Below are 18,144 nucleotides of genomic sequence, written 5' to 3' on the forward strand. Positions count from 1 at the left end.
GTAGAGCGCGCTCCCATGAGGCCCCGCGCCGCCCCGCCGCGCTGGCAAGGGCTGGGGCGCCTGCGCGGCGGCGGGCCCCCGGGCTCAGGGCGCAGGCGCGGCCCCGCAGGGCGGCGGCGTGGGCCGTGGGGGCGGCGGCGCGCACGCGGGGGGCGTGGCTGCGCGGGGCGGCGGGGCTCCGACGGCGGCGCGGGCCGGGAAGGTTGCCGCCCGGGGCCGCAGGGTTAGTGGGGCGGCGGGAGCCCGAGCTGCCGGCGGAGCCCCGCCCCCCATCTCCCTCCAGCGCCCGGTGTGTCCGCACGGCGGGCCCCGGTGTCCCGGTCCGCGCCGGGGACCCGGCAGGTCCTGGGGCCGTTCCGGGTGGTCCCCCCGCGGCCCGCCCCCGCTCACGGCGGCCGGTCTTGTTCTGCACTTTGTAGGTGGCGCTGGGACTCGCCCTGGGAGGGACGCCGGCCCGCAGCCTCCGCCGCAGCCCGCGACCGCCTCACGGCCGCCCGGCGCAGCCTCAGGTAGGCCGGCCGCTTTCTGCCCACTCCCCGGGTGGGGGCCCTGCACGGCGTCTGCGGGCCGGGCCTGCCCTCCGCTTGCTCCCGGTCTCCTCGGAGCTGAGGACGCGCCCCGCGCCGGGCGCTTGCTGGCTGTGCGGAGGCCGGTGCGCGTGCGTCCCGGTGCCTGCGCCGAGGCCCGGCTGTGCGGTCCGGGAGGAGGGCCCACCCTCAGCGTCAGGGCGCGGAGAGGCGGGCCAGAGGCCCACGCGCCGGGAGCCGGGAGCCGAGGCCCGAAAGCGCGCAGAGACCCAGGCGGAAGGCCCAGGCCCAAGCGGGGCTGGCTGCTCGCAGCGAGGGAGCCTCCTCCCTCGGGCTGTAGGGGGCACACAGGCTTGCTGATGAGCCGGCAGGGACAGCTAGGGTGCCGCTTGGGGTGGGAGCCCGGGACTGCGAGGAAGCCAGGGCACGGACCTGTAGCGTGCACTGTCTCCTGGGCACGGGTTGTGCACGCAGCCTGGCATTTAACCTCAGACTGGTGGCAGGAGCTGGAGTGCGGTGGTTGGTCACAGGGGTTCATGGTCATTGGTTGTCAGAACTCGGACTGAGCTGGACTCCCGAGCGGACTGCATTTGTGTGCTGCCCCTTGGGTCACTGCTGCTGGCAGGTTCTAGCATATTATTTTCCTGTGTTAGGTCGGGAAGGGCTTTCAGGTGGAGGAACTCCCCAGAGTGAGGGCCGTACCTGAGAGCTTGGTGGCACAGGTAGGTGCTCGTGGCCCTAGCAGCTTCGAGTGATTCAGGCTGCCCAGGGAGGTGCTCAGCAGGAAGACTGGCAGAGCTGTGTCTCCCTGGAGGAACTCACTCTGATGGGGATAGGAGTAGTTAAACACACGGGCAACTGTGCACAAAGGTGTGTGCAGGCCGTGGTGCCCCTAGGTGTGAGCTGATGGAGCCTCAGGGTGTGTATGGAGGGGTTGTGAAGTGTGTTCTGTGTTGACAATGAGTGGATGTCCCTTTACAGAGAGACTGAGGAGATGGCCGCTATAAGGCTGGACAGTGTGAGAGCCTGGGGAGAGGGCTCCTGGCGTTGGAAGGGAACTGTATCTGGTGATGGTTGCAGCTTCCTTTTCCACTTTGGGGCTCTTTGGGCTGCTCAGGGTTGATGACCACTGCTCTCTAGGCCCTTTACAGGAGTGACTTTGGGATGGTGAATGAAAAGGCATCAAGTGGGATTAAACCTGGGGGTTTTTGATGCTGGGCTCTCTCCCTGGGATGGGAATACAAGGAGGTGGTGTTCGAGGTGAAGTGTTCTTACCAGCGGGCTGCACTCTGAGTGATGAGGTGACTCTGGAAAGCACGAGTGGGGAGGCTGGAGTGCACAGAGAACACCAGGTCCCAAGGCCTCTGTTGGGCAGGCAGGCAGCACCTTCCAAACTCCTAGTGCTTTGAGGTTAAAGGGTCTTGTGACACAGTCTGCTTACTTGACGGTCACAGTGTTTCGGGTGACTAGGGGCCTCCTCGGTGGATTGAAGGGTAGTTCATAGCCAGCGTAGTGGTGTGTGCTGGTTAAGTGTGGTCTTTGGAGCCAGGTTCAGCCGCCTTTGTTCACTTATTGGTTAGTGTGTGGCCACAGACTAGTGACTTCACTCACCACTCTGCTCTGATTCAACAAGAGTACCGACCTCATCAGGGGGTATGTTTGGCACAGATAGAGCACTCAGTAAAAGGTTGCTACTGTTTTTCTCCTGAAACTCCCTGACAGCCAGCCAGGCCATCGAAGGAAGTCCTGGGGGTTCCAATTTGGCCTCCTTTCCTTCCCCTGGGACTAACAACGCATCTGCCGTCACACTTTGCCCTTGAAACTTTGCAGGTGGGATTTGCCCACCTTCTCAGACCTCCCAGGCCTGCCTCCTGGGCCCTCCTTCCACTCAGAGCTCCTATTTGGGTACCGGGGGTTTGCCTGCATATTGCCTCCTACTGCTGCACGGTGCAGATGATTGGGCCTAGTTCCCGCTCTTCCCCACCTTGTTTTTGGACAGGTTGCCTTGGATGGTGGCCTGCGTCTGACAGTCCCATCAGCTCTTCTCAGCTCGCCTGAGGCCGCAGCTGCCAGCTCCTCTGACCCTCAGCACTTGCCTGGAACACCTGGGTTTGCCACACCCCGTTTCAGCCCGTCTCTGTCCAGTTGTGTCATTACCACCCCTTCTGCTGCGCCATCTCTTCCTGTCTTCCTCCTTCCTCTTGTAGTCGACATGGCAACTCCTCTGTGCTCCCTCCATGTCTCATGGCCAGCGCTGTTGGCGGGGCCCTCGCAATCCCATCCAGGCGGCAGCCTTACGCCAGCGCACACCCTTGGCAGCAGATGGACCAGGTCTTTCCTGGGGTCACATACACCCCTCCAGTGGATCCCTGGATTGAGCAGCCCTGCTGTGGGGACCCTGTGTGTGTGCACATGACCATGGAGCAGAAGAGCACGGCCATTAGTGCTCCTGGCGGTAAGCCCACAGAAAGGGGGCCCCTGGCTCTGCACATGCCCAACCCATGGCCCCCAGGGTGGACTTCCACTGGGTGCCAGTCTCAGACCCACACACCTTTGATGACTCCCCATGGCAACTGGACTGATATGTCCTTTTGCTTTGAGCACTGTCTGGAGAACCTCAGCTGCATTTTCGAGATCCTAGGGTACCTGACGGGGTGAGCACAGGTGTGGGCAGCCCCCTAACTCGATGGGGACCTGCCCCTTCCTGATGATGGTGAGCTCTTCTGCCGGGATCTCAAGGAAGTTGCTTAAGACCTGAATAGTTTCACTAAGTACCATGCTGCAGCACCTTGCCCCCCAGCCCTCTGTCTCAAGCCAGCCACCAGTGGCCCCACAGCTGCCTGTGGTGGGTAGTACTTAGGTGTTCAGATGCCCCAGCCCTTACCATGGGTGCTGGCCCAATCACTGTGGCCACACCTGCTGTTGGTAATTCCAGCTCTACATCCAGAAATATTCTCCCTGAACAGCAGTGGGCCAAGGAGAACAGCCCTGGGTCTATGGAGTCCTTACCTTGTCCAGTTCTGCATGCAGCACTGATCCTGGTCCTATGGGGCCAGCCTCATCCCAGCCAGGGGAGGTGACCCCCACAATTGTCCCTGTACTTTCAGGATCTGCTAATCTGCCTTCCCAGAAACCAGATCCAGTTCCACCAGGGAGTCCAGAAACCCAGAAGACAGAGGAGGAGGTTTCTGAGACACAGGGAGACCAGAAGGCATCTTTAGGTACCTTACAGCGGGTGGCAGATACCCCAGAGGCCCCAGGAGGCCTAGCAGTTTCTCCTACCCCACCGCCCTGGATTCTGAACACAGCCCAGGCTGTAGCAGTGCTCCTTGTGATGAAGTGGCCTGCATAGCCAAGGAACTCCACGGCCCCCTAAAGGACAGGGTGGTGTTCCCAGATGACTCTAGATATAGCGTGCCAGGTATTGCCCTATCCACTTGTTTTCTTGCTGGGCAGGAGGTACACTTGTTTGGGCTCTGCTCTGAGCACAAACAGCCGCCTTGTCCCCTTTACCACCCCATCTTCTATTACAGCAGGATATTGGGCTCTATGCTGTGTCCCTCATCCTCTGACTTCCTCAGTGGCCTACAGGCTGCCTCCCACTAGGCTCTCAGCTGCGTTCCCACTGATGAGACAGAGTTCCATACAGTAGTCCCCATCAGATATTTGTATGTTTTTATAACCGCCCTCCTCCCCAGGCCCCTTGGCTGGGCTGGACTAGGTCTGCCATGGCAGCCCTGTTTGGATCTGTCTCTGGTTGGTGTCTCTACATCGGCCCCCTTCCCCATCTTGGCTCCCTCTGACCTCTGTCCTCTGGGCTGGAATTTAAGGAAGGCTGAGTGGGGAAAGTAGCCATTTTGGTCATTTAGTATGAGTGGGATGGCAGAGAAAGATGCTTCCCTACGGCTTTACCGGCAGCCTTGGCCAGCTCGGAAGGTGGGATCCAGGCCGCCTTGCCAGTGTCAATTCAATGCCAGGCGTTTTCCCCTTTTGTATTTTAACATTCTAGTTACACCTGGTTTTCTTTAGAAGTTGGCATGAATTTCTGTGTTTCAGTACCTTTGCCCATGTTGCCCTCCCACTTTCTGCTCTTCAGCAGTCCCTGCCTCCCTGCCCACTCCTGCATATTGGTGACTCAGCACTTAAACCAGAGCCCTTTAAATGTCTTGTGTCTTTGGGTAGACTGTGAGCCTCTAGGGCAGGGGCTCTATCTTGATCAGCTTCATGTTCCTGGTACACAGTTGGTGCTCATTAAACATGTTGAAACCATCGCTCAGTTTGTGGTGTGATGGCTACTGACGAGCAGAGCCTTTATTTTGTTGGCAGGAACACTGTTGCCTGTTCTGTTGGGAACAGGCTAGGCCCTAGCCATGAGTGTTCTAGGTCACTGTTGGAGGTGTGGTTTCTGGTGGGGCTTTGAGAATTGAAGGGTCTGGTTGAAGGAAGGAGTTAGGCTGAACAGGCAGGAAAGGGAGGCTTGGCGAGTGGAGTGTGATCTTGAGAACTGATTTAAAATCTGGAGGTGAAGTGAGAAGCAAGCAGCCGACCAGAGCTGTGAGGCCCAGGGGCCAGAGGATTGGAATGAAGAAAGACCTGTTCTGCACAAGGATGGATTTTCTAATAATGAGAACTGAGCTCAGAAGCTCCCTTAAGCCAAGTTTAACACGGGGAGGGGTGGGGGGTACAGTGCACCTTCCCAGAGGGACAATTCAACAAGAACGTCAAGCCCCTTCAGTTTAACAATTGTGGAAACAACACTTTCCTGGAAAGTAGGAAGAAAAAATAGTGGAAATGTGAACAGCTGTTAAAAGTAGTTACTTTATAGGGTACCTGGGTGATGGGCATTAAGGAGGACACATGATACTATGAGTACTGGGTGTTTTATCCTATGTTGACAAATTAAACAAAATTTAAAAAATTAAAAAACTACTTATTGTAGAGAAAAAATAGTAATAAGCGAACATCTGGTAAAAATTTTAAGTAAAATAGACATTGTTGAGATTATTTAATTTAGTAATTGTGACTTTAAAGGCTCTGGGTTCAGATGGTTTTATGTGTGAACCATTTTAAGGCATAGATGTCTTATAAATAAAACAGTTGCAAGTCTTAGAAATAAGTGGGAAGCTGATAGAACTTAAAAGCAAACAAGCAAGCTGACAGAAGAAACCACTGTGCAGCCTTGATCCTGATCAAGGTCGGAAGTCCCTGTGCATTGTATCCCAGCCCTGGATGCACTGCTGCCCTTCCACGCGATCACTGAGTTTGGACCTTTTGCAGACCCAGCTCAGACTGCTTCCTACCCCCCGCCCCTGGCCTGCCAGTGGGTCTGATACTGTTGGCAATATCTTTTAAGCTGGTAAGATGTCTCTGACAATAGAACCTGGGGTTACTCTGGGGTGATGACCTACTCACTTGGTTGATACCCCCACTATTGCTGGCCTCTGCACAGGGCACCTTTCTCATCTACATTTAGTGGACCTGAAGTGAATCCCTTTCAGCTCAAGATTGCCATCTTCCCTTCCTACCCTCCCACCCCCATTGTCATCTTCCCTTCTGACCTCATGGTTCTGATGGGCCTTTTCCCCTTGGGCCCCAAACAGCTCTTGCTGCCTTGTTTGTAGTTGAGGGCCACCTCTCCCAAGGCAGGCCCAAGAAGATCTGCAGAGAGGTCAGATCACCTGTTTTAATTTGGAAAATGGGACTCACTGTGGTTGGGCTCTCATTACACTGGAAAAGAAATGAGGGCAGGGCCTCAGTGGCAAAGGCAAGTTTGCTAGTTCCTGGGTGCCCTTGTGGATGGGATCAGGAGAGGATGGGGGGGCCTGGCCTTGCAGACAGGCAGTGTGTATGCTGTTGCAAAGTGACAGTTTCAGTGGCAGCCATTGCTGTGCCCTGTCTTTCGGCACATGCAACGACCTAGCTGCTTTCCCATGCTGTGGGTGTAGAAGGAACACAGAGAGCCAGCAGAGGAGGCCCTGCCGTGTATGATGGGAGGAGGATCCTTGGGTCACTTGCCATTCCCAGCTCTTCACATGCAGGTGGGCTAGAGGAGGCTGCTGCTAGGAGCAGGACGGTCTGGCCGGGTTTGCCGGATGTGCCCAGGATTGGCTGATATGCTGGCGTCTGCCTACCAGATCATCGTGCCTGTCACTTACTTGCCTTGGAAATAACCTGATTTTATTTCCTAAAGATAGGACACAGTAGGCACTATAGGATGGTTTTTAAAGTACATGTCTCCAAGGAAAATTTTAATGCCAGAGTATTATGGCTAAGGTCCTATGAGAGAGAACTTTTTATAAAGCTGCAACAATGAAAGTACTTAGAATTGGTGTGGATGGATGAACAGAGGAAAATAGAGAACTTTGAAATAAAGCCAAATAAATGCAGGAATTTAGTTCATGCTAAAGGTATTGTTTCAAATTAATGGGGGTGAAGTGGATTATTCAGTAAAAGGAGTTGGACCAACTGGTTAGCCATCTGGAAAATAGTAAAACTGGATACCCACCTCACTCTGCCAGGCTCCACTCTGGATGAATTAAAGATTTTAATATTTTAGAAAAATCATAGAAGTTAACTACAGGGAAGTGTGGGTGATTTTTTTTTTTTTTCTGAGATCACAGGACTTTAGAAGTTCTCGATATCCAGAATTGCTGAGGTATGGAGAAATAGACTGTTTCTTGCCACTGGTAGAAATATCAAATATTGCTATTCACTCACATAACATTTCTGTGCACAGAGACCCTGACCACTTGCCTATGTGCAGATGGCTGTTGTCCGTTCCTAGATGTGGGCTTCAGAGCATGGACTTGAGCCCAGTCACACCTTGCTGCCACTTGCAAGCCTGTGGTCCCTGTTGTCACCTGACCTCATAAGGCAGTGGGAAGATTGAATGAGATAAGGTCCGTGCAGTGGCTTGACCCCTGTCGAGTGCCTAGTGATGAGTCACTGCCTTAACAGCAAAACTGGAAACAGCCCGAAGTTCCTCTAGTAAGGAGTGAGGTAAATAGAGCTGTTGTCCTGTCATATCAGTCAGGAAGAGCCAGATCGTGCTGCAGTAAAAACCTCCCACATCTCACTATTCATCTGTTGAAGACCAGCCGGGCTGCCCCCTGCCCATTGCAGAGGATCGTGCTGACAGGAGTTCACTGGACACATTTCTCCACAATCACAGAGGCAGGGGAAAGGCCACAGTGAACCACAAGTGATGCTTGTCACTGCTTTTCCGTTACTGTGTCCAAAGGAAGCTGCCAGATGACACCTGAGTCCTGAGGATGAGCGGCTAATCCTCCCGTGGAGTGGGGCCATCAGCATGGAGAAGGTGAACATGGCACTCACCAGTGCAGCCATCACCAGAGTCGGGGCAGGCCTGCGTCAGTACCCAAGGATAGGTGCCCGTGTCTACTAAGGCTGCAGGCCTTAAACAACAATGTATATCTCACAGTCCTGGAGGCCAGAAGCCCAAGATCAAGGTGCTGGCAAGGTGGTCTCTCCTGCAGTTGTCCCCTTGGCTTGTGATGGCCACTGTCTCCCCATGTTCTCATGTGCTTGTCTCTCTGTGCCTGTCCTAATTCCTCTCATAAGGACACCAGGCCTGTTGGCTGAGGGGCCACCTGTATGACCTCATTTAAGTTTAATTACCTCTTCAGAGCCCTGTTTCCACATAGAGTCAAATTCTCAGGGGGGTGGGGATTAGAACTTCAACATATGAATTTGAGAGGGTTGGGGGACAAGTTTGCCCATAATAATGCCCAAGATGGATTTCTTGTTTCTCGTTTTTGCAATTTCCAACAGTGCTGTGGTGCACACCCTTTGAGCATCGCGAGTGGTGGGTTGCAGGGGCCTCTCCAGGCCGTGGGAGCAGGACATGCTGGCAACTCTTTTTCTTATTTTAGAAATCTTTGCCTACATAAGGGTATAGAGACATTACCTGTATTTTCCAGTTTTAAGCCATTTACATAGACTCGAGTCAGCTTGTAACTAACGTGTGGTGTGCAGAGGGCTCTGCCGTGATCATCAGGTAGCCAGGGACAAGCAGGGCCCCTCTGCCCACCTGCGTGTAATAGTGGGAATCTGAGCTGTGAGCCGCTGAGTTCAGGGGTTTGTGTTCCCCACAGCATGACCTACCCTGACCAATGGAAGACCCCATGTCGCCTTTTCCCACAGGCACAGACCTTCCCACCCCAGGTTAAGGATGCCAAGCTGGCCCAGCCTGGCCGCCGTCCATCCTTCTCATACATGCCTGGCTCTGGTCTGGTCTGTCCCCCACTAATTATCTGGCTTTATCGTGAGTCTTCATTTTTTGGTAGAGAAGCATTCCCTCCCTCATACCCCCGCCCCTGACACCTTGTTCTCGAAGTTGTCTTGGCTAGTTTTAAAAAGACACATCATCATAAACACAGACATGGAGAGGGTGGTACAGTGGACCATGGCATGTCCATTGCTCAACTCTAGCAGCGGTCGGTCCTTAACCCCAAGGGTGCTGTGTTGGTGGATGGCCTGGCCAAGTGTGCCGTGCCAGACAGCGGGAGTCCTGAGCTCACTTTCCCTTTGGACTGTGGTGTTCTCATTTGTAAATGAGCAACATGATCTTTGCTACGGGGGTGTTGATGGTAAACCTGGGAGGAGCCCCTGGCCTGTAGGGTATCCTTGGCAGCCCCTTCCTTCTCTCCTGACCTTAGGGGCGCACAGCCAGGGCTGGGGCCTGTGGGTGGTGGGTGCTCATCCACCTGCCGGGTGGGGCTGCCTGACAGTGGAGAGGAATATCCTGGGCTGCTCTCCACCTGTATGCGTGAGCAGCATGGGGCCTGGGCTGACAGCGAGCCCACACTTGCCATACAGCTGGCCAAGTGCAGGTGCTCCATGGTCAGCGCAGGGACACCTGGCACTGGGAGTACCACATCTCATGGCTCATGAGGTCCTGGAAGCATGGGGTTGGCCAGGTACCTGATCCAGGGTGCTGCTCCCTAGGGCATGGTGGCTTTCCCACTCCCAAGACCCTATGTTCCTCCACCGAAAAATCATCATGCAAATGGGAGCCGTGGATGGTGGCAGTCAGGAGGGTAACCCAGGGCCAGTGCAGCTCTGGTCCTGTGTTCCCACCTGACTCCAGGTGCCCACTTCACAATACCCACTGTAGCCTCCTGGTCCCTGTCATCATGTCTTGTGCCCCTGTCCCCCTTTTTCTCCCTCAAGTTGTTGAACTTTGCAAGTCTCCCTTTGCTGCCCGTGTAATGGAGAGAATTTCTGCCTTGCATGTGCTTGGAGGCAGGAGGCCCCTGAGGGCCTGTCTCTGATCCTTCCGTCCCCCACATAGCAGTCAAGCACTGCTAGTGGCTGTTAGTGCACAAGTGAATGTGTGGGCGTAGACACATATGTGTGCACAGACCGCACAGCCCATTGTGAGCATGCGGCGTATCTGTAGGCACGTAATGTGCACATCTGTATGTGCAGATCGGTGGGGGGCTCCCCTGCCTGAGGTAGCCTGAGGAAGCACGGATCCCTGTCACCACCATGGTTACAGACCCCTCCCCAAGTGGGATCAGATTCCCAGGAGCTACCTAGGCACCAGCCCACAGGGATGGCCCATTCCCTGCCCAAGGTGAGAGTTGTCAGGGCGCTGTCAGCAGCACAGGGCAGCCAGCCGCTGTGGACCAGATCTCAGGTGGAAGTGGGCCCCAGCAGCTGGCGCTGGAATGTGGGAATGGTCACACTTCCTGTTAAACAACGAGCTTTTCCGTGTGTTCACCAGGGACAGAAATGCTGCCGGCCTGGCTGGGTTCCCATCCCTGCGTGAGTCTGTGGGGGCAGGCTGGCTGAAAATGCTCCCGAGGTGGACTTCCTTCCTGCCATCTTGCCAGGCTCCCTGGACCTGCTCCTGGGGTGACGGGCATCCTCAGCTGCAGCCTGAGGCTCCTGTTCCTGGAGTGGCCCTGCCTGCCCAGCCTCCTGCCTCAGCACCCCAGCAGCCCCGTTCCCTGGCATGTCCTTTCAGTCTAGCAGGATTGGCCTGTCCGCACATCCCCAGGAGATATCTGCGACTGCCGGCCTCCGTGGGCTCCCGTGAGGCACACTGGCCCTTCACCCTCACACATGGCAGCTGCTGGTTTGCCGGCCATCACTGTGCCTCTGTCCTGAGGCTCACTCCTGCCGTCGGTGGGAGCACCGCCAGAGCACCCAGCAGGGACTTAGCTGTAGGGCAGCAGGGGAGAACGTGCGCCCTGGAGGGAGGGCCATGCTCACTGGGCACCCATCTTCCTACGTGTGCCTTGACCAGCGGAGGAGCCAGTTCCCAGGGGATGTGGCCATAACTTTGCGTCTGTCGCCCTCTCCTGCAAACCCGGTGGAGTCCTTCCAGAAGGGGTGCTCGCAGACCTGTCGAGGAATATCTAGACACGGTGTGGGCACTGCCGGGTTTGCTGCAGGTAGGCAGTTCCCATGGGGCCTGGGACACTCCTGCCTGGGGTAGTGAATCTTCCTGGATGGGGCATGTTCCCCCTCAGAGGAACCAGGAATGCATGAGCTTTGCAGGAGCAGAAGGTCTCCAGGTGACTTGCTTTTGGACAGAACAAGAAGCTTCAGGCTGAGGATGGAGGTGGCTGTCAGTCTGTCCCCGAAGGGCCTTCGGGAGTGCGGCACTCTTGACTCTAGCCCAGAAGCCTGGTGTTTCTACAGCTGCCCCCCAGACCTGCATTGTGGACTGCGTGGCCCAGGGGGAGACGCCCTGGCCGTACTCGAAGCTCAGAGGGGCTCCCGGCAGCTGGGCTTGGCTGTTGCCCTGGGCACTCGAGAAACAGCCAGCACCGGGCCGTCGAGCCTCAGGCCACCATCACCTGCTGCTCCTGGGAGGTGGCTGTGCTAGAGGCAGGCCGGCCTGGGACTGGCCTTTGGTCCCCTAGGGGAAGGGCTGCTGGGGGGCAAGGCTTACACCCCCTGCCTCCTTGTACACACAGAGTTCCATCTGTCACCCGCCTCCCCGGGGATGGCCGCGGTTGGGGGGTGCACTTGCTGCCGGGGGGGGGGGGCGGCTCCCACCTCCCCGCTAGACTCCAAGGCCTGCGGGGCGCAGGGCTGCTCAGAGCACTGCCCGCCCTCCCCTCAGCGCGCCCCCCAGGCGGGGCTGGCTGCGCTGGGTCCCCGGAACCCCTCCCTGGGATCTGCATCTTTGAAGCCACGGATACTGACAGAGGATTCAATGAATCCAAGGTCGCCAGTCGGGCGTTGACAGATGCCCGGCCACGATACTATTTCTGATTTAATAACCGAATGGGAGGCTGGCCCTTGGTAATAATTAGGGCTAATTACTGAGGAGGTGTTGACAGACGGGCTGAGAGGAAACAAACTACCTTTATCCCCGGGCTTAGAGTCGGATTACCGGCCCAGTGCTATCTGCCCCTCAGAAAGTAGACGCTTCAATCACTCACCGAGGCTTCAAAGGGGAAAGGGCCCTGACAATGCACGGGGCTTGGGAAGGAGCTATGAAGTGCGCCTTTGACTCCGAATCGCCAAACGGAGCCCCATTCCAGAAATGGTTTCTTTGTGAAGTTTGAGTTACCCCCCCCCCTCCGGCAAACCTGCCTCCCTGGCTCGGGGCCGGGGAGGGGCGCTGCGGGCGGAGGCTGCGCTGGTGCCGCCGCCTGCCCCGGCCCTCCTGGGCTGGGCCTGAGCCGGGAGGCGCAGCTGCGCTGCTCTGTGCTCGGCCCAGGGAGCCAGGGAGCGTGGCCGTCCTTTGTGGCCGTGAGCTGCAGGTAACGGGATAGGGATCTCCCTATCCCCGCAGGCTTGCTCTTTCCCTGGTCTCATCTGGGCATGCTTTCTAAAGCTGCTCTGCACACGTCTAGGCTCTCTCTGGTTTGGTTTTGCTTTAGTTTTCTAGAGCGGAAGGGGAGAGGGGCAGAGGGAAAGAGGGGGAGAGAGTCTCAAGCAGGCTCCATGCCCACCACAGAGCAAGATCTCAGTCCTGAGATCATGACCTGAGCCCACATCCAGACTCGGACGCTTGACCAACCGCCACCCAGGAGAAGAGACTGTGTCCTTGGCCTTATTTATGGCAGGACCACCCCTCTGGGGCCTGGGCATCACTCCCTGGGCTGCTCCCACCCCTGGCTTGAGTGGTGAGCCAACACTGTGGGTGGGACACTGACCCTCAGGGGCTTCAGTGACAAGGCAACGACTTGGTAAAGGGTTGTCCTGAGCTGTAGGCTGGTTCCTGATGCCTGCATGTGCACCTGCTGACTCCCCTGGGACTCCCTGCATTTCGAAGACCACAGAGGGCAGTGATCAGACCTCCGTCCCCCTGGGCTCCACATTCCCAGTGACCTGGCCTGGACTGCCCTGGTTGCTGTGTCTGTGGCTTCGGAGGGCCGGTTCTGGGACTCTTGCCATAGTCCGTCCTGACCAGGAAGGCGGGAGGGTGCCAAGGCAGGGCTCAGGACGGGCCTGTCCAGAGAGGGTCTTTCCAGTTTCATGTGTAGGCAGGGAGGCATAAATTGAGTGGGTCTCTGTTCCTGCTGGCCTGGAGGACCCACCAGCTCAGGAGCTTCCTGCTAGGATGGCCGTGTACTTCAAGGAGAGAATGAGTTGTTCAGGCTGGCGGAGAGCAGTCTTGTTAGATCGGCATCCTTCCTTTCCCTGGCATGCTGCTCTGCTCCTGGAAGTAACCGTGGTGGTGGTGATGCTGCTGGTCATCAGCTAATTTGCTTAGCTGAATACTGACTACCTTGTATTAGGGGTACTACTGCTGAATTGAAATTCCTATTAGAACAAAATAGGATGATGAATTATTTTAAATGGGATAAGCCCTTAAAAGTTGTCATTTAGTCTGTTTAAAGTCACCTAAGTAGAATTAGAAATTGGCTTTAACCAGGAAAGTCTAAGCAGGAAATTGGGTTTTCATCATACGTTAGTGGTAAATCCAATCAGGTAAATCCAATCAACTGTAGCTTGAGGAAAAAAACAGCACAATATTGTCCAATATATTTATTTGAAAAACAGCATCCCAGAAAATGGCCAAGAGAGCAGTGGCCCAGTGTGTTAACTTGTGTACAGAAGTGTGCTTGAGCCCTGTTTTCTTAAAATTATTAGCATGGTGCACTTGTCACAGTAATGAACCAATATTAGTACATCATTACTGACTTAAGTTCATATTTATTCAGATTTCTTGAGTTTTTACCTAAAGTCCCCTTTTGGTCCCAGGATCCCATCCAGGGATCACATTACATTTAATTGTCAGATGTCCTTAGTGTCCTCTGGGCTATGCCAGTTTCTTAGATTTTCCTTATTTTTATAGCCTTGAGAGTTTTATGGGGTACCACTCAGGCCTCTTGTGGAATGTTCCTCAGCTAGGCTAGGCATGTGCTTTTCTCATGATTAGACTGGGGCTGTGGGTTTCCAGGAGCCAGACCTCAAAGATAAAGTGCCATCTCATCACATATTAATGGTACATGCTGTCCAAGTGACATTACTGTTGATGTCAGCCTTGGTCACCTGGCTGAGGTAGTGGTTGTCAGGTTTCCTCTCTGTGAAGTTGCCCTGTTCTCTCCCTTTCTTGACTGTCCTCTTAGGAAGGAAGTCAGTGTGGGCAGCTGCAGCGTGAGGGGTGGGAATTCTGCTCCCCGTGCTTGAGGGCAGAGCATCCACACAAATTATTTGGAATTTCCTGCATGCCAGATTTGTCTACTCTCCCCCATTTATTTCTTCGGTCATTTTATTATATCAGTGTGAACTCATATCTGTTATTAGTATGATTGTTACTATGAAATGTACTTACAATGAGTCTTCACACCTGCCCACACCAGCAGTGCTACAATCCTGACATAGAAACTGATGCATCGGGATCCCTGGGTGGCGCAGCGGTTTGGCGCCTGCCTTTGGCCCAGGGCGCGATCCTGGAAACCCGGGATGGAATCCCACATCAGGCTCCCGGTGCATGGAGCCTGCTTCTCCCTCTGCCTATGTCTCTGCCTCTCTCTCTCTCTCTCTCTCTCCCTCTCTGTGACTATCATAAATAAATAAAAATTGAAAGAAAAAAAAAAAAAAGAAACTGATGCATCATCACCTTAGAACTTTCCTCCTGCTCCCTGCCGGTGGTCAGCCTCCCCCTGCCCCAGCCCCTAGCCACTGCCCGCCTGCGGCTCTCTACCTAGTTGGGCCTTTTCCGGAATGCCATATAACTAGGCTCATACTGTATGTAACCTTTAACTCACCATAATTTCCTGGAGATCCATCCACATTGTTGCACTTTTCAGTAGTTTGTTCCTGGAGTATTCCAGGAGTATTATTGCTCAGGAGTATTCCTTCCATTCACTGGCGGATGGCCATTTGGGGCAACGTGAACAGAACTTCTGTACACATTCATGTACAGGCTTTTGTTTACACATAAATTTTCATTTCTCTAGAATAAATATCTAGGGGTAGGATTGCCAAGCAATATGATGCATGTGTATTTCATTTTATAAGAAACTACCCAACTGTTTTCCAGAATGCTTGTACCATTTTGGATTCTTATAAACAACATATGAGAATTTTGTGCTCCACATTTCTGTGTCAGGTTTTGTTCTTTTTTTTTTTTTTTTTAGACATTCTAATATTTGTGGCCTTCAGTTCCATTTCTTTTCTTTTTTTCTTTTTTTAGATTTTATTTACTTATTCATGAAAGACACAGAGAAAGAAAGGCAGAGATGTAGGCAGAGAGAGAAGCAGGCTCCAGGCAGGGAGCCTGATGTGGGACTCGATCCTGAGACTGCGGATCACGCCCTGAGCCAGGAGCAGGTGCTCAACCACTGAGCCACCCAGGCGTCCCCTTCAGTTCCATTTCATCTAAATTGTCGAGCTTATGTGCATTGAGTTGTTTATAGCATTTCCTTAATGTTTGTTGTGTCTTGAGTGATAATCCTTCTTTCATGAGGATAATTTGTTTCTTCTCTTTTTTTGTGATTATGTGTCTAGATAGAGATTTATCAATTTTATGAATATTTCTAAATAACCAGTATTTGGTTTTATTGATTTTCCTCTGTTGCCTTACTACTCTGGATTTCATTTGTTTCTGCTCTATCCTTATCATTTCCTTCCTTTGGCTTGCTTTGGGGCTTAATTTGCACCTCTTTTTCTAGTTTCTCTTTTTTTTAAGATTTTATTCATTTATTCATGAGAGACACACAGAGAGGGAGGCAGAGACACAGGTAGAGGGAGAAGCAGGCTCCATGCAGGGAACCTGATGCAGAACTCGATCCCAGGGCCCTGGGATCACAACCTGAGCCAAAGACAAACACTCAACCACTGAGCCAGCCAGGCACCCTGAATGTAGGTATTTAATGCTATAAATTTTCCTCCATGCCTCACTTTTGCTGAATCCTACAAATTTTGATTATTTTGTTTTTCATTTTTATTAAATGCAAAATGTTTTGTAATTTCTCTTGGCATTATGTACCTCTTTGACCAATTGATTACTTTAAAGTATATTGTTCATTTTCCAAATATTTGGAGATTTTCCAGTTGCCTTTCCCTTACTGATTTCCATGTTAATTCCATAAGGTTGGAGAACATATTTTGTATGCCTTTGTTTCTTCTTCATTTTTTTAAGGTTTTGTTTTATGACCCAAGATATGGTTTATCTTGATGAATATTCCATGTGCATTTGAGAAGAATGTGTTTTATTTCTGTTGGGTGGAGTATTCTCTTAAGGTCAAGTAGATAGATAGGATTCTGTATGACTTTTTGGCCACTTATTCAGCTAATTACTAAGAAGGAGTTTAAGTCTCTAGCTAGAATTACGTATTTGTTTATTTCCTCTTTTAGTTCCATCAGTTTTTCCTTCATGCATTTTGTTGAAGTTCTGTTTTTAGCTGAATATATATTTAGGACTCTTACGTCTTTTTTGATAAATTGATACCTTTATTAAGATTTTATTCATTTATTTATTTTTGAGAGACCGAGAGAGAGAGAGAGAGAGAGAGAGAGGCAGAGACACAGGCAGAGGGAGAAGCAGGCTCCATGCAGGAAGCCCGATGTGGGACTCCATCCCGGGTCTACAGGATCAGGCCCTGGGCTGAAGGCGGCGCTAAACCGCTGAGCCACCTGGGTTCCCCAAATACCTTTTATTATGTTGTATCCTCCTTATTTCTGGTAATAGTCCTTTCTCTGGGGTCTACTTTCTGTGATATTAATTATCCTCTCTAAAAAACTGGAAAAGGGGGAACCCTCTTGCACTGTTGGTGGGAATGTGAACTGGTGCAGCCACTCTGGAAAGCTGTGTGGAGAGGTTCCTCAAAGAGTTAAAAATAGAGCTACCCTAGGACCCAGCAATTGCACTGCTGGGGATTTACCCCAAAGACACAGATGCAGTGAAAAGCTGAGACACCTGCACCCCAATGTTTATAGCAGCAACGTCCACAATAGCCCAACTGTGGAAGGAGCCTCAGTGTCCATCGAAAGATGAATGGAGGGATCCCTGGGTGGCGCAGCGGTTTGGCGCCTGCCTTTGGCCCAGGGCGCAATCCTGGAGACCCGGGATCGAATCCCATGTCAGGCTCCTTGCATGGAGCCTGCTTCTCCCTCTGCCTATGTCTCTGTCTCTCTCTGTGACTATCATAAATAAATAAAATTTAAAAAAAAAAAAAAAAAAGAAAGATGAATGGATAAAGAAGATGTGGTCTATGTATACAATGGAATATTACTCAGCCATTAGAAACGAATACCCACCATTTGTTTCCACGTGGATGGAACTGGAGGGTATTACGCTGAGTGAAGTAAGTCAATCAGAGAAGGACAATCATATGGTTTCACTCATTTAGGGAATATAAAAAAATGGTGAAAGGAATTATAGGGGAAAAGAGAGAAAATGAGTGGGAAATATCAGAGAGGGAGACAGAACATGAGAGACTCCTAACTCTGGGAAATGACCAAGGGGTAGTAGAAGGGGAGGTGGGCGGGGGGATGGGGTGACTGGATGACAGGCACTGAGGGGGGCACTTGACGAGATGAGCACTGGGTGTTATGCTATATGTTGGCAAATCAAACTCCAATAAAAAAAAATACAAAAAAAGTGTCCTCTCTAAAAAACACAAAACAAAACAAATCCTCTCCAACTAAACTTTCTTTTATTGTATGTATAGCAATTATTTTTCTTCTTTTTACTTTTAATCTATCTCTGTTTTTGTACTTAAAGTGGGTTTCTGCCAGATAACTTTCATTTGAGTCTTTTTTAAGAAAATAGGTTATAATTGTTGGGTCTGGTAATTAAGATGTTGGAAGCATTTACAGGATGCCTGGGTGGCTCAGTGGTTGAGCATCTGCCTTCAGCTCAGGTCGTGATCCTGGGGTCCTGGGATTGAGTCCCAGCTTCTCCCTCTGCTTATGTCTCTGTCTCTCTCTCTCTGTGTCTCTCATGAATAAATAAATTTTAAAATATTTTATTTTATTTTATTTATTCATGAGAGACACAGAGAGAGAGAAAGAGAGAGAGAGAGAGATGCAGAGGTAGAAGCAGGCTCCACGCAGGAAGCCCGATGTGAGACTCGATCCCAGGACTCCAGGATCACGCCCTGGGCTGAAGGCAGGCACCAAACTGCTGAGCCGCCCAGGGATCCCCTAAATTTAAAAATCTTAAAAAAAGAAAAAAGAA

At 52.4% G+C, this 18,144-nt stretch overlaps 1 protein-coding gene across 6 annotated transcripts in view; it reads left to right on the forward strand.

Moving 5' to 3' along the window:
* The first annotated feature begins 239 nt into the window (after nucleotides 1-239).
* The window catches only part of GNB1L (G protein subunit beta 1 like), a 59,673-nt gene continuing 41,768 nt past the window's right edge, over nucleotides 240-18,144 (forward strand). For 2 of the 6 annotated variants that reach the window (XM_072803531.1, XM_072803536.1), the window contains exon 1: nucleotides 7,939-8,007. In XM_072803531.1, the coding sequence (XP_072659632.1) occupies nucleotides 7,954-8,007 (54 nt within the window). In that variant the 5' untranslated portion in view covers nucleotides 7,939-7,953. Of the gene's footprint in view, nucleotides 510-2,842; nucleotides 2,983-3,634; nucleotides 3,749-7,767; nucleotides 7,846-7,938; nucleotides 8,008-18,144 lie in introns of those variants that run through there. The other 4 variants (XM_072803534.1, XM_072803532.1, XM_072803533.1 and 1 more) reach the window with 4 other exon arrangements.

The sequence above is a fragment of the Canis lupus genome, chromosome 27 (genome assembly GCF_048164855.1).
Source record: "Canis lupus baileyi chromosome 27, mCanLup2.hap1, whole genome shotgun sequence".
Classification (NCBI taxonomy): Eukaryota; Metazoa; Chordata; class Mammalia; order Carnivora; family Canidae; genus Canis; species Canis lupus.